General features: G+C 40.1%; 2 protein-coding genes and 2 long non-coding RNA genes across 5 annotated transcripts in view; 2 read left to right on the forward strand and 2 right to left on the reverse strand.

Annotated features, from left to right (window-relative positions):
* The window catches only part of xrcc4 (X-ray repair complementing defective repair in Chinese hamster cells 4), a 29846-nt gene extending 23142 nt beyond the window's left edge, over nt 1-6704 (reverse strand). Inside the window, exons 1-3 of the mRNA XM_058618130.1 lie at nt 6552-6704; nt 2368-2509; nt 1622-1812 (exon numbers count right to left, since the gene is read on the reverse strand). Coding sequence (XP_058474113.1) covers nt 1622-1812; nt 2368-2509 — 333 coding nt within the window. The 5' untranslated portion in view covers nt 6552-6704. The remainder of the gene's footprint in view (nt 1-1621; nt 1813-2367; nt 2510-6551) is intronic.
* A 3872-nt stretch (nt 6705-10576) lies between these two features.
* Nucleotides 10577-14356, reverse strand: zcchc9 (zinc finger, CCHC domain containing 9). Its single transcript, XM_058617444.1, has 6 exons — nt 14226-14356; nt 11954-12361; nt 11235-11385; nt 11048-11140; nt 10888-10956; nt 10577-10810 (listed from the first exon to the last, which is right to left on the reverse strand). The coding sequence occupies exons 2-6, from the start codon at nt 12344-12346 to the stop codon at nt 10698-10700; spliced, it is 819 nt and encodes a 272-aa protein (XP_058473427.1). The 5' UTR covers nt 12347-12361; nt 14226-14356; the 3' UTR covers nt 10577-10697.
* A 1448-nt stretch (nt 14357-15804) lies between these two features.
* Nucleotides 15805-17722, forward strand: LOC131446516 (uncharacterized). The gene is made up of 4 exons (XR_009233935.1): nt 15805-16001; nt 16443-16510; nt 16730-17284; nt 17374-17722. It is a non-coding gene; the product is annotated as an uncharacterized LOC131446516 (long non-coding RNA).
* Nucleotides 17723-19334: 1612 nt separating this feature from the next.
* On the forward strand, nt 19335-21704 carry LOC131446387 (uncharacterized). Of its 2 annotated transcripts, none has more exons than XR_009233912.1 (7): nt 19335-19379; nt 19479-19587; nt 19670-20296; nt 20418-20542; nt 20632-20763; nt 21198-21307; nt 21388-21704. It is a non-coding gene; the product is annotated as an uncharacterized LOC131446387 (long non-coding RNA). The 2 variants fall into 2 exon arrangements; XR_009233911.1 differs by having other exon boundaries at nt 19336-19405.
* The last annotated feature ends 1421 nt before the right edge of the window (nt 21705-23125 follow it).

Here is a 23125-nt window from a genome sequence, read left to right on the forward strand (position 1 = left end):
CTGACTGCCCTGCGCCAAGAATCTCCCTGAGACATGAATACACACACACTACAAACAAACCAGCAGATTTTAGACTCTTAACAACGAGGTAACCTAATAAAATCTACCCCCTGCTTAAATCTACAAATATTATCTACTGATAATACTGTATATTCTCTGCTTTATTTTACTGTTGGGCATGTTTTTTTTCCATCAGGAAACATGTTTGTCGAAATTGGAATCATTTGTTGTTGATGACGTACAGTCAAAACATTTTACATGGTGGCAGACGCTTTTTTTTTTGTTTGTTTTTATAAACAAGAAAAAACAAAAAAATAATTACAAAACCTGTGGAGGGGGGTCGAAATGAAGCTTCAGTGGGACGGTGTGTGTAAATTAAACGTGTGTGTGTGTGTGTGTGTGTGTGTGAAGCCTGCTCTGGTCACAGACTGACCGTGATGACATTTTATCCAAGTCTCCAAAAGTCTCTAATAACACCAGAGTCCAGAGTCCAGGGTCGGAATGGTGGGTTACCCACTCCACATGGCTATGTAACATCAGTACATTCACATCCACCTACACCGACTACAAGCAGAACAAGGAAAAGACAACCCGACAGTCCACCGTCAAGATGCAAGATGGACCAATCAGGACGGACTTTGTGGCAATGAATCACACAACAATGACAAAAGACCAAGGGATCACCAGAGAATGCGGCTGTGGGTGGAAACAAGGTGGCAACATACCTTGACCTGCATATCCACCAGGGCAAGGCGAAAGACAATAAATCTGTAACACTGAAGGTAACAGAGCAGGAGGTGGAGGACTTCATCAAAGGATGTAGCTCTTGGATCAACCCTCCCGAAACATCAGCTCCAATCATCACCTCGTGCCAAAATGGCCGGAAGTCAAGCAGGTGGTAGAGCGGGCAAGAGCCGCATCAGCACCTGGCCCGAATGGCATCCCATATCGGGTATACAACAACTGCCCTGAGCTACTGAAGATACTGTGTTGGCTGATCAGTGCTGTCTGGGAAAACTCAAGCCATTCCAACCAAATGGAACCGAATGGATCAGAGCTATCACTCTCTTAGACAGGCTCCTTCAGTGTCAATATGATTTTATTTATTTATATTTGTTTGTTTTTACGTCTGTTTAATATTTGTAATACTATTGTATAGCACTTTGGTCAACTGTTGTTTTTTTAAATGTGCTTTATTAATAAAATTGGATTGGATTTATTCAAAAAGAGAAGGATTGGCAGACCATCAGTCAGAGCGGAAGGTTTACTTGTTCGACAAGAACATAGTTGACACTGCGACATCACAGCTTGTGGACGGCCTGGACAAAATCGACCAGAGCTGCCTCCCGAAGGAAATTCAAGATCTGTGGCCAAATGGCTCAGCTTCCCACAATGCCTTTCCAATGTGGCGCTGTTTACCAGAAACATTCTCACGCTAGGAGAAGGAGAAGGTGAGACTTGTGTTCCAACTGAGAGACTCACCAGATCTGACCATCCAAAACACCAAGGTCTAGGTCCGAACCGGACGGAAGTGGGATGAAGTGCGAACAGTAGAACAAGCCATTAGGGAGACTGTGGGAGTTTGGCAACCAGACTGACTGCATGTCAGTGTAATACTCACTGAGATGTCCTTCTGCACCTTCTCGTATCCCAGTGTAACGGTGGAGCTGTGGTTTGGAGAAGATGGCGTCAGGGTGAAGCTGTAGCAGACAGAGCTCTCAGTCCCAGCCAGCGCCTGCTGAAGGTCCTGGATGTACCGCTCCCTCTGCATCTCCAGCTCCTCTGCCTCACCAGACACAGCCGCCTCACTCACTGCACACAGAACACAACACATGCAGTGTGAAGATCAGCTACACACAAGGTGTTGTGGTTGGAAACAGAATACACATATTCAATCAAACAGCTGCAACAGCAGAACCAGTGTGTGACGTGATAATATTAAAGGGATGGTTCAGGTGCCGGAGGAATTCTGACTCTCTGACCACCTGCGCACCTCCACTACCCAATTATAAAAAACCATTATCACAATCATTTGAATTTAACGGACATTATTATTTAATCCTTCTTCTTGCTTGAGTTGAATACGTTTCACCTCTCGTCCGAGAGGCTTCTTCAGTTCAGACTCGCTGGTTGTAAAAACCAGGTATTTAACCTCTGAGGCCGACGCCTGTCGAGAGTGTCGAGGGTTGAACAATGCGGATCGTTCACCCCTCCCAATTTAAGGTTGTTGGTTTCACCTGAGACGAGGTGTGAAGGGGTCGTCAGGGTCACCTGAGAGACCGAGTCTGCTCTTGTGTGTGTGGTCAGTGTAAATCTGTCAGGACAGGTGTGTAAAACATGCAACGACGTGCGGCATGAGGTCTTTACCTTCTCCTCTCCATGCATTCTGTCCATCAGTCAGCAGCAAGTGGAAGCCCAAACCCAGGTCTGGCCCACTCCAGTCCACTCGCAGGAAGTAGGTGGAGTCAGGCTTGGAGGAGATGTGAATTTCCTGCACAGACGTTGGCATCTTTGCAGAAAAGAGACACACGGAGCTTCAGTTCTTTCAGTTCATTGTTGCTTTTCTCTACTACCACTTATTCTTGTTAACATATTAACATGTTTCATAGTACATAGTACATTTTAACGGTTTCACGATATACAACAGTATTTTTGAGCATGAGTGAGTGCTCCAGTGAGGGAGGCTGTGCAGGCCTGGAATGGTAATCTGGCCTAACGGTCATTTTCCCGGTAGACAACGCAGATGCCTGAAAGAGGTCCAAAATAACAGACATGTTTACTAGGTTGAGCAGCAACATCAGGAGGAAGGAGGAGAGGAGGCGAGGAGGCTGACCAGAAAGGAGGAAGAACATGACAGGGAGGAAACCAAAGAAGAGGGACAGGGAGACCATGGCCTTGTCTCAATCCATGGTCTGGATCCTCCCAAGAGAGGGAGAAGATGATTTCACGGATTTCCCCATCTTCTTCTTCTTCTTCTTCTTCTTCTTCTTCTTCTTCTGCTATTAAATTCTGTCAGGCTGTACACCAAGAGGCCAAACACTGCCCTCTACAGTTCAAAGTCCTGAATCACAGTTCTCCTGGCCCTCGAAGCCTGACTGTTGATTTAATCAGCCAAAACATCCCATAAATCTGCAATATTTACACATATCTGATGTAAAATAAACACATTTAAAATGGATTTTATGTTTGAACACAGTTGTAGAGCTAATAGTAGGAACATTTGATGATTTTTTTGTACCAATTTATGTGTTTTGTCAGTCAGTCAGTCATCATCTACCGCTTTATCCTCTGCCAGAGGGTCGCGGGGGGTGCTGTGCCAATCTCAGCTACATCGGGTGATAGGCGGGGTACACCCTGGATAAAAAGCTTTGAAATGATAAATAATTAAATCATGATTATATCCTATTTTTGTAATGTTATAATTTTTGGAGTTTATTTTATGTATTTGTTCTTTTTTTGAATTTGTGTTTGGTTTATAATTATCCAGACTTCACTGGGAAAAACCTGGGATTTCCTCCACTGTGATGGAGACACAAATGTATCCTTCAAAAACGCGTGAGAAGGAGGCGACGTGGCGCTGTGACGCATTTTTAACAACATCTGGACGCTGGATCCACTTCACAGGATCCAGACCCTGGACTGAGACACGGCTCATGACAGTGAAAAGGGTCCCCCATCGAACAGTGTTCAGCAGTGCCACGTTCCGTTTCTCTAACACCTATCTATGTATAGGTATATAAAAAATGTAAATTATAAAAATAAATAAAAAATGTTTTTTAGATGATTAATCGATTACTAAATTAATCAATTATAAATGAATAAACTATTTTGATAATCGATTCATAGGTTTGAAGCTTTTTTCATGATGAAAACAAGATTTCCGATTGTTTAAGCTTCATAAATGTGAGTATTTTCTTCATTTCTTAGCTCTAACAAAGAACTCATTAAAAGTGAATCATTTTGGTTTGTGGACAAAACAAGACATTTGAGAACATCATCATTTCCAGGTTTGACGAACACCGATCAACCTTTTTTTAAGGTTTTCTGATATTTTATGGACCAAACGATTAATCGATGAATCGAGAAAATAATCGACAGATTAATCGATTATGAAAATAACCGTTTGTTGCAGCTCTAGTAAGAACCGATATACTACCCAGCATTAGCTGTGTACACCAAACGTCTAATGCATTATGAAGAACATACTACGCTGATGCACAGAATCCTTTGGGTTGCAGAACTGTCAATCATATAAGATCAGAAATGCTGCAATAAGTCATGAGAACTGGGACATGACTGACTGCATTAAGAAACTTGAGAGACTTTTTTTAATGATTTTTGTGAAACTGAAGTAATGACGTACTTGTTTGTTCTTAGCCGAGCCGTCTCTAACCACAGACCTGACCCAGAACAGTGGAACACTCGAAGAAAGGCCGTGCACACACTTGAAGGAGGTATGTTACACCAGGTGCACGCCGATCATAACGCCTGTAATTACATGATTTTCCTGGCGTCTGCAGCCTGCTGTTCACGTGCCAACCAACACTTCTAGCTCCAAGCATCCAGCAGAAGGACCATAGCTCTGAAGAGTGGGGGCTGGTTGTACAGCGACGTCTTTGACACGCTGTGAATGTATCTATGATTTACACAGAGAACAGAAGATGCTGCTCTTTCTTTACCTCGAGTTTGTGCTTTTGTGTACAGACTCTAGATCCTTTTATGACTGACAGTAGTAAAATCATCATTATTGTTACATTATGATTCAAATGCATATTAGTATAGGTTTACTGCTAGTATGAACAACCCTGTTATAGTATGAAAATATTAAGAGCGTCTTTACAACTGCTCTGACAGGACTTAATATAAGTGTTAGACATCTGCTCTCGTCTGTCTCTACCCCGTCCTATTTTGTCCCCCAGTTTTTACCACAACTGGCAGATGATGGCAGGACACTTCTGAGTCTGGTTCTTGTTACATGGAAGTGCCTGCTTATTGAGTGAAGACATACTGAACCCACAGGAAGAAATGAGCTTTCAAACCGTCAGGGTCTCCATGAGGATCAGCCACCAGGAGCCAAAAAAGCTCCACAAAAGGGACGACACGGGGAGCTGTGTATTACTCACAGGACTGACACACAGTGAAAGAGTGAAGTCCACACGTCTTTCTGAACTGGAGGGAAATATTAGAACCCAAATATTCACACACTCCGATCTATTTTAACTTTGTGACCACATCCTTGTCTGTTTGCACATTTTAACACAGTCGTGAGGGCATCCTAACACTCAGCACGAGGATCCTGGTCTGTTTGAATGCTGTGACTCGAGACTTTTTAAAAAAGTTATGACAACATGCTGGTCCAGCAAGAAGATCCCGGGTTCGAGTCCCGGTCAGAACCAGGGTCTTTCTGCAGGAGGTCACATGTTCTCACCATGTGTGCGTGGGTTTCCTCCCACAGACCAAAAACATGCAGATCTGGGGATTAGGTCAATTGGACACTCTAAATTGACTGTAGGTGTGAGAGTGAATATTGTTTATCTAATAATATTTTATATGTACTGTCCTGGGTGTGATCCCGCATATATATGTATGTGTATATTTATACATATATATACATACGTTTTTGTGAAATGAACCTATGTCAAAATATCACTTTAGATGAATGTTTGTTGATCTATACACATCTTATTGTACAGACTGAAGAGAACATCTTTGTTTCTTACTGATCTGCACAAATATCACAAACTAATCATTTTAAATCTGTTTTTTCAGGTGAAAATGAGAATAATGATGTATAAATTACGATTCGTTCAGACATGGCGAATCATATCAGCATAATTGCAATTAAAAACTCAAAATCGTTCAGTCCTACTATCCAACACACACACTCCCAAAAAGCAAGCACACAGATTTAGACTTTTATTACCTGTTGATTACACACAAACACAAACATGTGCAGACCCTGTGCTACACTGACAGTTATGTCATTGTTAAACACTGCTTTTATTCACTCATGTAATGACAAAAGTGTTGAAAATGATTATTCCAGCACCTTCCGACCATGTCATCACAGCTCTGTAAGCACTGTAATGCGCTAACACGCGACCTCTTATTAGGTGTAAATACAGGCTAAGCAGACAGAAGCGGCAGCAGCGGCACTCTTCCTCACTCAGCCGGACACATGTTTGTGCAGCCTTATCTTTAACAACATCCGTTTCACACCTGCTTCACAACTAAATACATGCACAGGACGAGGAAAGTCAAATACTGGGAAAAAGTACTGTACACACTGAACTGTACACACACACACACACACACACACAGAGAAGATACACCACGCGCTCACACACCGCGCGCGTGTGTGTTTGAGTTGTGTTTATGTTTGAGTTGTGTTTGTGTTTATGTTTGTGTTTGTGTTGTGTTTGTGTTTATGTTTATGTTTATGTTTGTGTTTGTGTTGTGTTTGTGTTTGTGTTTGTGTTTGTGTTTGTGTTTATGTTTGTGTTTGTGTTGTGTTTGTGTTTATGTTTGTGTTTGTGTGTCTTCGTTCTTACCTTTCAACGACTCTCAGCTGGACCGGCAACTGACTATTACGTCATCACGAGGCGACGACGCTGAACAGCTGAGCCGACACGGGACTACAGTCTCACGCATTTCGATAAGTCCACGCGCCACACGTGACATTTCTCACGTCCCCGCACACAACTTGGTAATCTATGAACGGATGAGGGCGAAGGCAGAGCGCTCTGCGTCATCCATTCATACAGATGTGGTGAATTAGCAACCTGTCAGCCAATCAGAAAATAGTATTTCTTGTTGTCGGGTGAAATAGGTGTCACGAACGCGCACGAATGCTGCGAATGCGCGCGCCCGTTTCAGACGAGATGGACGTGAAAGAGCAGTTAATCGTTTCAATGATATCAGTTAATGTATGATTATGGCTGCTTATTAAAGTGTAAAAGCAGAAAACTATTCTTTCATTCACACACACACACACACACACAGTTTCATTACTGTTTTATTTATGACAGGCCAGCAACAATTATTCAATTATTCATTAATTTCTAAATTAAGCATTACATATTTTGGTAATCGCTTAATCAGTTTGAGTGTTTTTTTGAATAATTAAATGTTATGCTTCTTAAATGTGAATCCTGTCTGGTTCCTTTGCTCCAAAGAAGAAATCTGAACTGAACTAAACTGAATCATTTTGGTTTGTGAACAAAACCAGACATTTGAGTTTTGAGAACAATATCCTTATTTCCAGGTTTGGTAAACAAAGGACATTGTTGGTATTTTACGGAGCAACAATTTTACTCGATTGATTGATTATGAAAAATAATCTTTACAGCTGCATAACAGAGCAGGGGGGAAAGATTTAATTACAGCATTTGTAGTATTTGTATTTATTCACAATAAAACATCTATTTCAAAAACTGACAACTGTGTTCTGACAACAATGTTCACAGTCTTAACTTACTGCATAAATGTAACAAATAAATAAAGATGCACCACCCAGAGCCGGACACATAACCTTCGTATGGGTTCTCATTACACCATGGTCACAGTGGCAGCTTCACAGTGGCAGCTTCACAGTGGCAGCTTCACAGTGGCAGCTTCACAGTGGCAGCTTCACAGTGGCAGCTTCAGAGCAGCAGCTTCAGAGCAGCAGGGTTCAGGGTTGGTCGGTGTTGAGACAGACCTCTTAGAGACTGGACATAAAAACAGTCAACAAACCAGCACTCTGCAGGCTCTGGGTCATTTATTTAGATTGGCACTGTGAGGATGTGATGTGGTCTCTGCTCAGTGTAACAGGTGTCAGTGAGAACAGGCACAGAAGACTGGATCTAGATTGTTATGTTTGGTGTCTTTGGACAGTGGACAACGTTCTGCTTGAAAGCCCAAACCATTCTAAACGTTTTCTTTAATCTTGTTCCAAAAAGCACATGATGATGGCAAAACTGCATGAGAGCAAACATCACCCAGGTTGCACTTACAACATGTGGATGAAACCATTAAACTGCATTTGGTTTGTTTCACTCGTTCATTCCCAGTTTGACTCTGTCAAACAAGATGACATTGTCCCTCCTAAAGTAACTAAAGTAAATCTAATCAGTAAAAAAAAGGGCATTAAACAGTAAACAAGGCATTAGGCCATGTTTACTGTCATAACTCTACTTACATGACTATAGTAAAGCTGTGTTTACTGCAGTGTTGTAATGTAACAGAGTACAAATACTTCCTTACTGTACTTAAGTAGAATTTTCACATATCTGTACTTTACTTTGTTATTTATATTTCTGTGTATATTGACCTCAGCCACACACGCTGTGTTTAAAGGAAGGTTGTGGGCCATGTTTTCATGGTAGCATGATATTAAGTGATGGGCCGCATGTAATTGATTGGGGGGGCCACATATGGCCCACGGGCCACCAGTTTGACACCCCTGAGGTGAAGGTCTGAAGTCATTCTAATTTGGTTATTACCAATTTCCTGAATTTTCATTGTGATTTTGAAGTTATTACCGTGGTATTACCATTTTATTGTTAGCATATTACTCACATATTATTACCAAGATAATACTATGCTATGGCAGTTTTGCCTTAAGTTTACCCATCATTACCTATTGTTTGGTCCTTATTACCCTGTTATATAAACACAACAGCTATACCTCATCTATTATTATTATAATAATATCTTATTACCCTAATATTCCCTCTTTTTTATCGGTTTATTACTTTGTTACGATTACTTGTTATTACCCTATTTTTATCCTTTTATTACCACTGTAACCATGATATTACCAAGCAAAGTACATAAAGTAGCTGACATAAACGCAATGAGGAAATACATGTACAGTATATTCATCACCTCTGAAGTATTCTATATGTAAAGAGGCTCAGAGTAATAACCTATATCAAATCAAAATATACCAAGAGTAATATTGTCATATACTTTATGTTCCGTACCTTATATGTACACACTATATAACACACTGTATCATATGTATATTGATATTGTACATGCATTACATTTGCATTTGGGCAGACAGGAAAAAGGGATGGATGTTGGGCAATCCACATACAGAAAGACAATAGTTGGAGGAAAGACCACTGAGCTGAGCTCTTAAATTGGAACCAGGAGACATCAGTGAATGAGCCCTCTGTGCCTCACACACACACACACACACACAGAAAGAAAGTCCTCTCTCATGTAGACAAAACCTTTGGTAAAATTGTGTAATCAGTGTAAATGAGCTGTGAGCTGGCAGCATACAGCAGCTCTGTGGAAACCAGGTTCGGGGGGGTCTTCTCGGGGTAACCTCCAGGAAGCAATCCAACCCCCTCAAACCACACACACACACGCGCACACACATGCACACTTGTTTACTTTATAATTCACATTTGCCCAATGGGGGAGTCTGCTGAGAACAAACTCCCAACTCTGCCTCATGTGAACAAGAAGAAAGACGAGAAAACACAATAACATGCACAGCTTTAGTGTCTAATGCTGTTCCCTCTGCATGTGAAATCCTCATGTGCAGTCATGAGCGGCACTTTAAAAGTCTAAAAAAAACAAAAACAAACAAAAACCAACAAAAACTTAACCTGTTTTTCTGTACCATAATTAAACTTGTTTCTGATTGTGACCTACTCATTTATTTGTTGGTTTAAATCAAAAGGACAAGAGAATGTTTGACAGTTACCGACCAAACAAAGATCTCACATGCAGCTTTTCTTCTGAAGAAGTTTAATTTTTTATATCAGCTTCTATGTGTATGTATCGTACTGCTAATACATACACACGTACATATAGATATTTTGGATTTCATAATAATGTGAGTGGAAAAGGGTCACTGATGCACATGGAGGAGGTCAGAAAGAGAATGTGGAGCAAGTGAATGGAGAGACTTGGAGCAGAGGAGAGGCTTGAAGATGATCCAGAACTCATCAGGGAGCCAGCGCAGATGTTTCAGCGTTACATCCCTGTTCCCCAGCTGCAGCTCAGTGCTGCCCCTCAGGGACAAACTCTTCACATTACAACCAATTTTTCATATATTATAATAATTTTTAATTATATCATACATGAATCTGAGAACTCTGACTTTTCATCTCAGAATTATGGCTTTTTTCTCTTTTTCTGTTTGGTTCACTAGTGCAGTGCCCAAGCAGTTTTTGTGTGTGTTTTTAGTAATTGTTGCTTTGATGTGTTTGAGTGCTCATTGTTACTATTACACAGCAGAAGTTCAGTGACTAAATACAATGATAACATCCACGGTCACTCTGTGGCAACTTCCTGTAAGCGGTCAGCTGAAGATGCAAACATGTTGTAGAGTCTGAGTTCAAATTCATTTGTAATTTTGCTGTCCAGGGTGTGACCCCGCCTATCGCCCCATGTCAGCTGAGATTGGCACAGCACCGCCCCCCACCTGAGGAAAATAAAGCCGTAGAAAATGCATGTTTTTAACAATAAGTCCTGTTATTTTTATTTATTAATTATTTATTTTTATTAGTTTCTTTATCCTTTCACCTCCATACATTCAGTCAGTATCAAAAATCTCAAAAACAAAACCAGGCTGTAAATATACACAAAGAGCACTTTATTAAAGAAGGACCATGGTTATACACAAGGAGCATTATATACTTAATCCATTTGAGTCACTCATAGATACGTGTTGATCAAATGTCCATCGTCTCAGGTCAGAACGTCACCACTTTAGTCTGTTTGGGTTTGGCCTTCTTCACTGGAACATGAACGTCTTCGTGGTCTGCGCTCATGTTGTTCGACAACCAGCCGACTGTCACGGAGTTCGCTGCAGGGACACGGTGAGGACAGTGTTTGAGACATAATGCAGTGTTTGCATAAGGCAGACATGCGACAGAAACTCACTTGCAGCCTGGTGTTCCGGGCAGTCCTTCTGAAAATGTTCCACCGACCCACAAACACGACAGCAGCCTCCTGCACACACACAATCCATTCTTTAGAAAGACTGCAAAAATGATTTTTTTGGCACAAATTAAAGTTTATAGAACAATGTCTACAACTGTACCTTGTGCATAAAGTCCTTTAGGATTATCTTGGCAGGACCGCGACAGATGTCCAGTCTGACCACAGATGAAGCACTTTGCATACGGGTAATCACCTGAGAGAAGCAGTAGTTTAAAATTATGAAAACCTAATTCATTCATTCATTCATTGTGGACATCTGTGGACATCGGTGTCCTTCTTGGCCTCACCCAGAGCTGGGTCCACTTTAGCTCTACATTTGTGGAGTTCGTGCTCGGTCGAGCCGCAGCGGTAGCAGATGCCTCGGCCCATCTCTTCGTCTCTGTCCGCCTCTGGACAGTCTACCAGACCATGACCAGGCTTCCTGCAGTTAAAGCAGATCTGAGGAGAGACACACAGCATCACAAAGAGAACTCACTGACTCATTTTTATATTTTAGGTCTTATTTAAGTTGCACAGCAAACGTTTTCAGATTCAAATTTCCATTTTACGGTTTAAAATCTTTTTTTTTCTCCAGTTTCAAACCTTGGTTTTTCAGGTTGATGATCTATTTATTTAGGCATCCATCCATGTATGTACAGTGCCTTCCTACAGTATTGGATCAGAGAGACTGAAAACGTTTGGGTTTGACATCAAAAGATGAACATTTCAGCTTTTACTTCCAGGTATTTACATCTGGATCTGATACATAACACAGAAGATGGCACCATTTGTTGTTGTTATTAAAAAAGAAATACATATTTGAATTATCATTGATTATATTCAACTCCTATGTATCTGCTTTTTTATCATTAAAAGTCAAGTTATGTCTCTCTCACATTTTATTTGATAAAACCCTTGTCTGTCCCAAATAGCTGCCCAGAGGCGTAACCAAAAGGCCATCCAATGATTAGACTTCCTGGAAAGACTGCCCTAACAGGGACCACCCAAATTGTCTGAAATAACTCACCATTGTGCTCTTCTTGTCCGTCTGCCTTTTTATCCTTCTGTCCTCTCTTCTTTGGTCCTTCTTCAAGGCGATATGCACCTCCTCCCTGAGATCCTGGTCCCAGTCCCTCCCTCCTGATGGCTGTCTGGGCAGCGGCTGTCCAGTCTGGTGAAGATAATCCAGGAAACCGTTCACATCCTCGTTGACGTACTCCTTCTTACGGTTGGGTTTTGTCACAGCTGATTCACTGGGCTGATATCTCCTCAGATGGTCCCTCTGCGGTACTTGTCTAACACCAGCACCGTCACCAGAGCGACCTGCATGACATTGTCTCCCTGCTTTGAACTGACTCCATGGAGTGGCCTCTGCTGGTTTGTGCTTGTGAACATTGTTGGCTCTCGCCCACCTTGTCATGACTGCACCCACTGTCTGAGGTCGAGAAAGAAACACTGAACGTCAGATGGAACAGTTGACAACAACACTGCAAAAATAAATGTAGAACTTTGTTTGATCTTAAGTTTGTTCCAACAAACCTAAAACCTGCCTGACTTTAGCTGTCAACCTGTCCATCACCAATGCAAACAAGAAGGGGATCAGAGCTGATCGGTCAGGGATCAAATTGCATTAAACCTTTTTTATGCATGCATTTCATGTATTTATGGTTTATTTGACAAGGACAGTGCACATTAATAAACATACAATGTAAATGTGCCAGAATTAGACAAATTGGCTATTTTACATCTGTTGTCCATGGACCGATGTTAACAGGTCAGATGCATACTAAAAGAAACAAAATCATAAAATATACATCCATCATAATAAAAGCAATTGGTAAAAGAACACATAAAACATGCAAGAAGAGAAGGGTCAGTAAATATAGAGAAAAACAGGGGAGAGAAAAAAATAAGGAGAAAAGAAAAGAAGGTGGTGAAGGAGGTGCTGGCAGTGTGATGTTATTTAGTATTGACATGTTTGGTGGCTAACTAACCACTTTTTTTAAATTGTGTTTGAATGTGTGGTATGTTTTTATGTCTTTATGATGTGGGATGGTATTGTGTTCCACTCAGGTGCAACTCTAATGGAAAATGCAGATTGGCCAAAACTGCTTTTTCTCATCTGAATTATACAGTCACCTCTAGTTGTACTTCTTGTAGATATGTTTGCAGGTGATACCTGTTTTTATGAATTGTCTTAAAACAGAAGGAGCATGTCCATTTATAATCTTATATGTTAGGCATAGGTTTGTGTATTTCACAAGGTTTTCCCGGCACAGTAGTTTATATTTAGTTAAGATGAGACAGTGATGATGATGTCTTTGGCTTTGAGGGTTTGTTTATATCTAGACTGAATGGGCATGATAGACGTTGTACTAGCCTGAGACCAAGTTGTTAAGCAATAAGTAATGTGGGAAAAGATCATTGAATACATATACATGATTGCAGCCTCTGTTGACATACAGTTTTGTATGAATCTAAAGTTTGCCAGATTGAATTTAACCGGCTGACAGACCTTTTTAATTTGGGCTTTAAATGAAAGGTTACTATCAATCACAACACCAAGATATTTAAATTCTGATACTACCTGCAGTCTTTCCCCTGCAACATATACATCTGGCTCGGTGAAGTGTTTATTTGACTTTCTAAAGTACATGCACACTGTTTTGTTTTAACCATGTTGTGATATGATGCAGTGACTTTGTTAACTGATCTGCGACTTGTGCTGCATTACTACCATGGATGTAAATCACAGTATCATCTGCATACATTTGAATATTAATGTCAGGGCATGCATTTCAGATTGCAGATTTTGAGTAAGTGACATAATTGAAGTGATTACTACATTATAACATTAGGCAATGCTGTACCATTTACACATAGTAGAGAAATGTAACACAGAATGTGACATACATCGACATAAACAAAAACAGAGCCAAAGTATCTCAGTGAGCTGCCGTAAAACAGTTGTGACGTCAACATCAACTTCACCTTAACTAATGTTAATTAACGAGATCAAACATAATCAGTTTAATCAGTGTGTACACAGCTGTAGAGAAGCTACTCGCACAACATAATTCAATCGTTAGCACCGAGTAACACAGTAACATCCAGCGAGTTTTTCTGTTTTCCGACATGTTAGCAGCTAGCCCAAACACGTACCGAAAGCTTAGCATGTCACTTGCGTCGCTTACAACGAGCGATAAAAGCTACGACTGCTGCTGAAAAACCATAAAATAAAAAGAGCACATTTAACACATTATTATTATTATTATTGTTCAGAACGAAGACACGTTTACCTTTTCACTGCGTCCTCATGGGTTTGGATTTCCACCCGGAAACAATCTTCTTCTTCTTCTTTCCTGGTATGGACGGCACGTTGCTGCCCTCATGCGGTACACTGGTGTAACATCGCTTCAAACATCCATGGAGCAACTTCATAGGAATGAACGGAGCCAAAGGGGCGGTGCTCTATCCAATGCTGCTGATCCGTACGCTGAGGCCACAGGCAGCTCACGCGCAGCTCTGACGTTTGCTGCCATCTAGTGGAATAAAATGGCTACTGTGATATTTACTCGTAACTTTGTGAACTTTGTCTTTTTAACTTCACTATTATTGATAGGCAACTAATAAAGCAAAAGAAAATAATCACACATTTCCATGCATTAGTCAGTATAAAGTTCAATCATCTACAAGAAAGAGACCACATTTGAATCATATTCACATATTTTATATATTTCCACAAAATAAACTTAACGAGATTTGGATCAAATCAAGAATAAACATTTTTCCTCTAAAACAATCAGTCATCTGTTTACTATCAATCATGTATTCACTTGTCCCTTAAACACACTTCATCTTTATCTCCTCATCAAAAGAGTATTTCTATGTCACTGTACATTTTATTTTAAGTTCTTACTTACTAGAACAGAATAAATCTCCTTTGCAGTTAAACTATTTTTACACATATAAACATGACTGAACATGCAAACTCGGGTCTTTAGAGTATCATGATCATAAAATATATGATGATATATGAGTGTCTTATCACCTGATAATAAGAATCACAGTGAAACACCCTCTCCCGTGTTGAACTGGCGAGTTCCATTTAGCTGTATGACATTAAATTAAGTGACTTCAACGTTATAATGTGGCTGAGCAGTAATTCAAAAAATGATCATGATATCATTATCTTCAATATCAATATTACAAAGATTCTGTGTACAGTATAATAAATAATTCAAGCATTGTTTGAGGTTTGCACCACTACTGTTCCATCTTGGAACGTGAAGAGACAGAGGTTACAGATTACAGTAAAGATGATGGATAAAGTTATTTACAATGTAAACATTTAAGATCAAACAGAATTCAATACTAATCTTTGTGACAAAGAAATACATGTATTTTTTGTCTACTGTTTTGGAACTAATAACCACAGTTTGGTTTTGCTCATCATGAATGTCACTTATTTGTTCCTCACCATTAATAATTAGCACATATAATACTACGTATTAATCACCTGTCTCTACATGTTACTTTCCAGAACCATAATAAAAGAGTCAAAACGTTAAAATAGAAAAACTCACTCTTAATTGTACTGTTAATTGTTAGCAGTGAGCTAACAGGGATCTAATTAATGGCCACAATGTTACATTATAACATTTCCACTGACGTCAAAAAATATTAAGGTCATTAATATGATACAGTTTATAATATCTGTGAACATCATATTGTTAGCCTAATTAGCTAAAATGAGCTATCATTAGCCAGGTGCACACCGGAAGTCATGTGATTACCAGGTGTATATCAGCTGTGCACCTGCGGCCTCGTCTCTTTCACGCTTGTCTTCAGTCAGCAGCTGCCAGATCTCCCGGGAACAGAAGATGAAAAGAGAATCGAAAACCTCAAAAAAACTAGAAAGAAAGAAAAGAAAAGAAAAGAAAAGAAAAGCTTTTACGTTCACGAGGACATGAGACGTGTCGTGTAGGACGAAGGTTTTCGTGCGTCAGTAACGTTCAAAATGTTTGTGCGGGGAGATGAGAAACCTGGTTCTGATCCAAGACGCCTTCAGGAAGGTCAGTGATGACTCAAACATGAACTAAACTCGAGTCTAATACACACTCGCATGTGTTTTTATTAATACTTAACATTCTAGTATGTTAATGTTTATGAATGGAAGTCCTGATCGTTCTAACAAACGGAAAGTCTGTGTATATTTGTAATAAACTGCGTCAGTGAACGCGTCTTAAATGTTTTTAACAAAAATTAACAAATACCCACCTTAACTATTTCTCCATTTTATTAATTACAATTGACAAACCTCAGCAGCGGATGAAACGATTTTTGACTTAAAAATTAAGTTATTTTTGGTGCTTTTCACATTTTTTGCAACTAATTTAAATGGACTTTCACACACATGCACAACATACAAACATTAGTTTTCTTATAGGAGTGATGGAATATATTGGTTATTTAATGTTTCACTGAAACAAACCTTATTTATTTTCTTTTAACAGACATCATCGCCCTGCTCGGAGACCAAGTGGGGTTTGTTTTTCTTAAACAACACTAAGAACACGAAGAAGTGAGTGACTGTTAAATACACAATTTAACCACACCTGTCTTTAAAACTAAAAATGATGCAAAACTCAATACTATATTTTGTTTTGGCAAATACAAAACAAACCATGTTTTATTTTTAGGAAATATTTAAAATTTGTTTATTTTTAAATTATTGTATCTGAATTTAAGTGTCCTGTTTTTGAATGACATATGATTGACTGGTAACTTTTTTTCTTTTCAGTTTGATCAGCATGAAGATCTTCGAACAGTAGGACGTTGTTTTTATCCCGGGTGGTCGCTGTGCCCCCACTACGCTCTTTGCTTGGCCGCCGCGCCTTCTTATGTGCATCTGTCATGGCCGCCGTGCCACATGGCCGCCGTGCCTTGAAACTTCTTTCAGCTCATCATTTCACATGTTAGTACATACTAGTTGAGGTAGGCCTGGCCTGTACAACATCAAGAATCATTGTTCAATATGAACCCATTTTTCTTATATTCTAACTTTTTAGGTGTATCAACGAAAGGGAAGCATCATTTTACGACTTTATTTTGAGAATGGGGGGGGGGGGGAAATCCATAGTTTGACTAATAGCCATTCATCTAATTTTAACGTTTCACCGTCGTCGAGCATTTATTTCGTCGTGGACTGCCATCCAGCGTTTTGAATTTCCTCATTTGACGGACACATCATCGCATTTATTTCGTCGTGGACTGCCATCCAGCATTTTGAATTTCCTGACTTTCCTGACATTTTGGTGGAATGCTCCACGTCGGCTCCCGCTGATGTACTGGAAATGTAAGTACCGTTAATTCTTTGACTTTGTGGTTTTGTAAGGATACGCTGCTGTAACTACAAATGTTTTATTTATTTTTTTTCTATTTCAGCTTGTCCATCCATGAGGACCCGCCCACTTCATCCAACATTCTCCTGGTGAATCTTGAGAAAAATGAATGATCAGGAACTGTCCTTCAATCTAAAATACAGCATGCATATTTTTTTTAGATTTAAAAAGCATCTTTGTACTATGTATGTAAAATGGAGTCTGTCACTGAAAATCCTGTTGAATTTATTGCATAGTATTTAGCCTGTGCTACTAAAGCATAAAGGCAATAAATGGTTCTAAATATGCCCTAACAATTAACGCATTTAATGACCTAAATAATAAGGTAATCAATTTATGCATGTGCCACAATTGCTGTTTTTGGCATTGCTGTTTGCATCTGTCTGTGTCTCTGTCTGTGTCTCTTCTGTCTGTCTCTCTGTCTGTCTGTGTCTCTTCTGTCTGGGGAGGCTTGAGTTAGGGTTGGGTATCATGGACCCTAAATAGACTACATTTTGATAATTGGGCTTCTGATTGCTGGAGGAAATTACGTCCTTTTTAATGTTAGAGCAGATTTAGGTTAACCTTTATCATGCGTCCCTAAAATGACAACCTTGATAAAAGTTGCTTGCCATATCGTATAGATATTTATTTCCCCAACCATTAATTACTCAGGCTTGGATTGTTTTGTAGCTCTTTGAAATAAATCAGTGGATATTAATAAAACATACTAGAACTTAAATTACATTTATTAGAATTAAATTAAGTGGGATTGATTCATTTTAACTGGTAATAGTGACTCCAATAGTTATTCAGCCCATGGCAAATTTCACCCAACACACATATTTTGTAATCATAATGAAAGTTTTAAGTTTAAACTACCTTGTTTTGCTCTGCCAGATTTGTTTCCAACTGGATACTCGCGTTTAGAACCACTTTTTTTTTTTAATGCGACGTGCTCCTTTTGCGTGTCATGTCGGGAGGCCTCCCAGCAGGGGATTTTTTTTCCCACCTCTGCAGAACGCGTCACTAGACTTGCGTCGTTAGTTATTTACCGCAGCGTCCGTGCTGCGCGTCGGTTTCAGGACATACAAGGGTCAGTTGTGTGCGAGAGAGAAGCTTGGGTTCTCTGGGAGGACGCAAACCTGGCAGAGCGACAACTATGGTATTTAAATGTTAACAATTATCAAGCACAGCTAATATTTTTTTTGCTTTATTTTTAAAATGACTTGATTAGTTCTAAATTACAGGATAAACAAATATAGTTTAACTTGCATATATACTTAAATATGAAACCTTGTACTATGGGGTGAATTTCAGATCTTATTCATTTCCGTTGTCTTGAGGCAGAAACTAAATAAAAATAGGGCACTTGGCATTTAAAAGGCTTTAGATTGTTGAGCAAAATCCATCTTTTAGAGAAAGGTGAGAAGCTCTCACTTTAGCATTGCATAGTTTCCAATGCAATGCACTCCAGGGCATTTTCTCCAGTATTGTCAGAGGCCCTCCCCCAATTTAAACATGTAACAGTGATAAGAAATAGAGCTAAAAAAGGTTGGTGTTGACATAGTGATTTTGAGGATTTGTAGATTTCATCCTTTATCAGAATGAGGACAGTCAGGTGGAGGGATGGGGATGGTTTTTAGGATGGACCTGGCCTGGATACACACCGAGGCAGCTGTGGTAAGAGTATACCTTGCACACTTGGAACAGGTGAGCTACTGATGCAATTCTGAATGTATTTACTTTGTTGAGAGGAATACAAATGAACTAAGTGTATCTTTCTTTTTGCTTCACAAGGTGCAGAACGAGTGAGTGATAAGTGGTGATGAAGACCAGGACGCCGTGACCCAAAGATGTATCTTGGACAGATGTGACGTGAAGGAGGCGGGGCCACCTGCACCAAACCATACATGATGCGTCTTTGCCATGAGATGTCTTCATGTAAGCTCAGTCAGATATATTCTTTACTTTAATACTTCAGTTTGATGCTCGTTTTATTTATTTTTGCTCTTGTGTTTTTAGATGTTTAACCTGGGGGATCACCTTGACCCTTGCCACAAGATGAAGGTCAACCACCACGCCCCCAGTTCCCAGTCGGTGTCCTGCACTCAACCCAGGCTGAAATCTAATCAAGGTTGCATCTAAATAATTTGCTCTTGTGTTCAGATGATTAACCTGGGATCACCCCGGAGAGACTGCTGTGTATCTGCAGGCCACAACACGAGGTCAACCACCATGCCCCCAGGTTCCAGTGGATGAACGAGTTCAAATCAAGGTTGCACATAACACTCTTGGAACAGGTGATTGAATAAATGTGATAAAATGGAAATATCATAATTTTGCTTAAATGTGTGCAGAATGGAAAAGCCATATTCTGATGGATGACACAGTGACCCTGATGTCATGACGCCTCCAAACAAGATACGGTCCCCACAGTTAAACCATCGTCCAAACAGACAACTTAAAAATCCTTGACTCTTTGCCCATTATCTTGAACATCAGTGTTTACAAGTCACTGTCTCCAAATCATGCAAGAGCTCTTAAGTGTTCTTACATGACCTGATAGATTTGTAATTTAACCAAAGTTTCCATAATTAACTAAATGTAGACTTCAGTTTGGAGTCGATGAGCTGGGTTTCCGTAACACGACAGAGAACGAGGTCAGAGTCGACTCCTCACATGGTAAGGCTTTAGTCCTTCCCCTTCTTCTCTGTGTGTGACGGAAATCTGACCCAGGACCCGTACTGACCTGTGTGCTGTGGTTGAACAGTTTCCCAAACTAGACAAGGATCCATCTAGTTTTGTGAATCGGTTCAACAAGGCACGCAATAATCATCCTCACTCCTGATAAATCAGCAGTTGTTGATGAGCTTTTTTCTTTTTTGGTCATGTATAACAACATGATCACTTGTAAACACGGCATGTCTTAAGCATTTGAGCGAATCAGAGTCGAGCTTTTAAAACTGTCTGTGGGACATCTTCAGGTATGCTTTTTCATATATTGACCTTCTTTCATCCTTGTTTTATGCTCGTGTTTATCAAACCACACTGGATAATGACGATGGGGGATGTCTTCACGTATGTCGTTTTCTTCTCCATTTTCAGGGTTTCACCCTCTGACCTCGATCACTGTCAAGAAAATAGTCAACCACCTTGTTGTGCGAGTGTTCCAGGATGTGATCCAGTGACGAGCCTCACCTCGATTCACGGACACATTCTACCTTGAACAGGTGAGCCCCTAGTGCACCCACCTCAATGGGTTTGATGAATTGTAAGATGAATACAAAGGTAAGTTGAAATGCATGTTTTCTTTAATTAGTTGCAGAATTGACAAACCCAGGCTTTTGGGGGTGCCGACATTGTGTCCTGCACAGCTGTGTGCTGTGATGGGAGGAGCCAACGTGAACCAAAATCTCCTTGAAGTTGCCTTTTTGACTAATGGATGGATCAGGTATGAACTGTCGGATAATTCTCCATAGAGCTGAAACGATTAATCAATCGATTACTAAATTAATTGACAACTGTTTTGATAATCGGTTCAAAGCTTTTTTTCATGATTAAAACAAGATTTCCGATTTGTTTAAGCTTCTTAAATGTGGGTATTTTCTTAATTTCTTTGCTCTGGATAACAAATCATTAAAAGTTAATTTTGGTCTGTGGACAAAACAAGACATTTGAGAACATTTTTTTTTTTTAAGGTTTTCAGATATTTTATGGAGCAAACGCTCAATTAATAGTCGCAGCTCTAATTCTCCACTTCTCTTTAAACTGATTGCATTTATAGGATGATGTTCATGACGTGTGAGAGGGGGAATGTGATGAAAGTGTCATTTTGCTCTTTTTGATAATAGCAATGTAAATGGTGATGGAAATCATGGTTTCTAGGGTTTCCGTGCCACCAGGATATGGATGAAGACTGGAATGACCGAGATGCAGCAGTGATGGAGGTCAGGCCGTTCATGAAGTGATGCCTCGTCGCTATGGGATGTCGACACGTATGTCCTGTCTGATATATTCTCCACTTCTGATGAGTCTGTGCTTGCTTAAAGTCATGATCGCTTTACTTTGTTTACAGATATTCAGCCTGAAGAACCTGTGACCTGACCTCACAACATGTTAAATACCATTATATGATTACTTGAAACACCTTAAAGCCAGAGACTCATCCAAACCAGTGTCTCCTGTCGAACAGGTCAGCAACTATACAGTACACCACTCTGTCAGCTGTTGGCCCATTAGACCATTGGCAAAGCAGACAACTTGAAATGGTTGATCCTAATTTTCCCAAACTCTTCAATATCACTTTTTACACGTCTAAAACATGCTGGAGATCGACTCGGGCTCTCCTGCGTGGCCCTCGGACTTAGTTGAAGGTGACATAGACCGGAAGCTCCAATTGTGTGTGTATCTGCGTCATTACCTCGTTTATGAAACCCTAAAGTTTCAGAACAAACAGTTCAGCCACTGCTGAGAAAATAGTGTTGTATTGTTTTCCTGGGCTCTGCGAAGCGGATCGGCACTTCCGTAGTTTGATGTCGTCATCAGAAATCCTCACCACTGTAGCGCCCCCCGGTGCGGGCACTAGTCCGGGCACATCCGGTTGCGTACATTCAACCGCAGAAGAAGAAGAAGAACTACTCTCGTTGTAGCTGCTGAGATGCAGAGCATCCACCATGCCAGAGGGGGAGCTGTGTATCTGAGAGCTGGCCTATCTATTGCGTCACTTCCAGGTACCTGGCCAATCACAGGACAGTAGGAAAGCTCTCGTTGGCTGGCCAATCACAACACAGTCCACATTCTGGGGGGGTGGTTTTGGTCTGAAACAGCGCGGCTGACGAGAGCGTTAGTGAGGAGATATTTTGATCGGCTCGTTTGCAGCGATTAGGAGGTTTTTAATCATGAAAACAAGTTAATATATGTAAGTAGACCTCAATAACTAACATATGTGTGATACAAGCATTCTATGTCGCCTTTAAATCACTTCAGTTTGGAGTCAATGAGCCGGGTTTCCTTAACACAACAGAGAACGAGGTCAGAGTCGACACATGGTAAGGCTTTAGTCCTTCCCCTTCTTCTCTGTGTGTGAGGGAAATCAGACCATGGACCCTTACTGCTGTGCTGTGGTTGTGCAGTTTCCAAAACTAGACAAGGATCCATCTAGTTTTGTGAATCAGTTCACCACGGTATGCAATTATTATTATTATTATTATTATTATTATATTATCCTGATGAGCCTTTTTTTTTGTCATGTATAGCAACATGACGTCTTGTAGATTGTATTTTGTCGAATTGGGATTAAGCATTTAAAATTGTCAGCTTCATCACTGGTCCAATTACAACAGCAGATGGTGTAAAATGTAAAAAAAAAAAACACACATGCACACACTTATAACGCGAACCCAAAAATAATACTCTACTGCAAACTTGTTTTTAAATGCATGATACAATTTTGTGATAAAATAAATCATTTATTTTTTACATGTCTCTTGTTGGCTTAATTGTTCCCATCTGCACAGGTTAGATGTACTCGGTCAAAGGTTACTTTGTTTCATTTGCCATGTTTAAAGAATCAAATCCTTAGACATTTTCCTAAGGTTGATTTACATATATTTTATTTTATCTTTTTGTTTTCACTTGGAATAACATGGTTTTATTCATTTACCAGAGCTGGGATCAACTAGACCAGTGCTTCTCAAACCTTTTATACAAAAGTACCACCTGAGGAGAATCTTGAGCTCTTAAAGGAACCCCATAATCATACTGTATAAAATACAGTGGCGTAAACGGACTTCACAGAAAGCGGATTTATTCCC

This window comes from Solea solea, chromosome 19, assembly GCF_958295425.1.
Source record: "Solea solea chromosome 19, fSolSol10.1, whole genome shotgun sequence".
Lineage (NCBI taxonomy): Eukaryota > Metazoa > Chordata > Actinopteri > Pleuronectiformes > Soleidae > Solea > Solea solea.

Excerpts from the sequence above, each read along its gene's own strand:
- zcchc9 (XM_058617444.1), bottom strand. The coding sequence starts at position 12,346 with ATGACAAGGTGGGCGAGAGCCAACAATGTTCACAAGCACAAACCAGCA. Across the intron at positions 11,141-11,234 it reads TAAAGTGGACCCAGCTCTGG|GTGATTACCCGTATGCAAAG; the intron begins GTGAGGCCAAGA and ends TGCTTCTCTCAG. Across the intron at positions 10,811-10,887 it reads CCCGGAACACCAGGCTGCAA|CGAACTCCGTGACAGTCGGC; the intron begins GTGAGTTTCTGT and ends GTGTCCCTGCAG.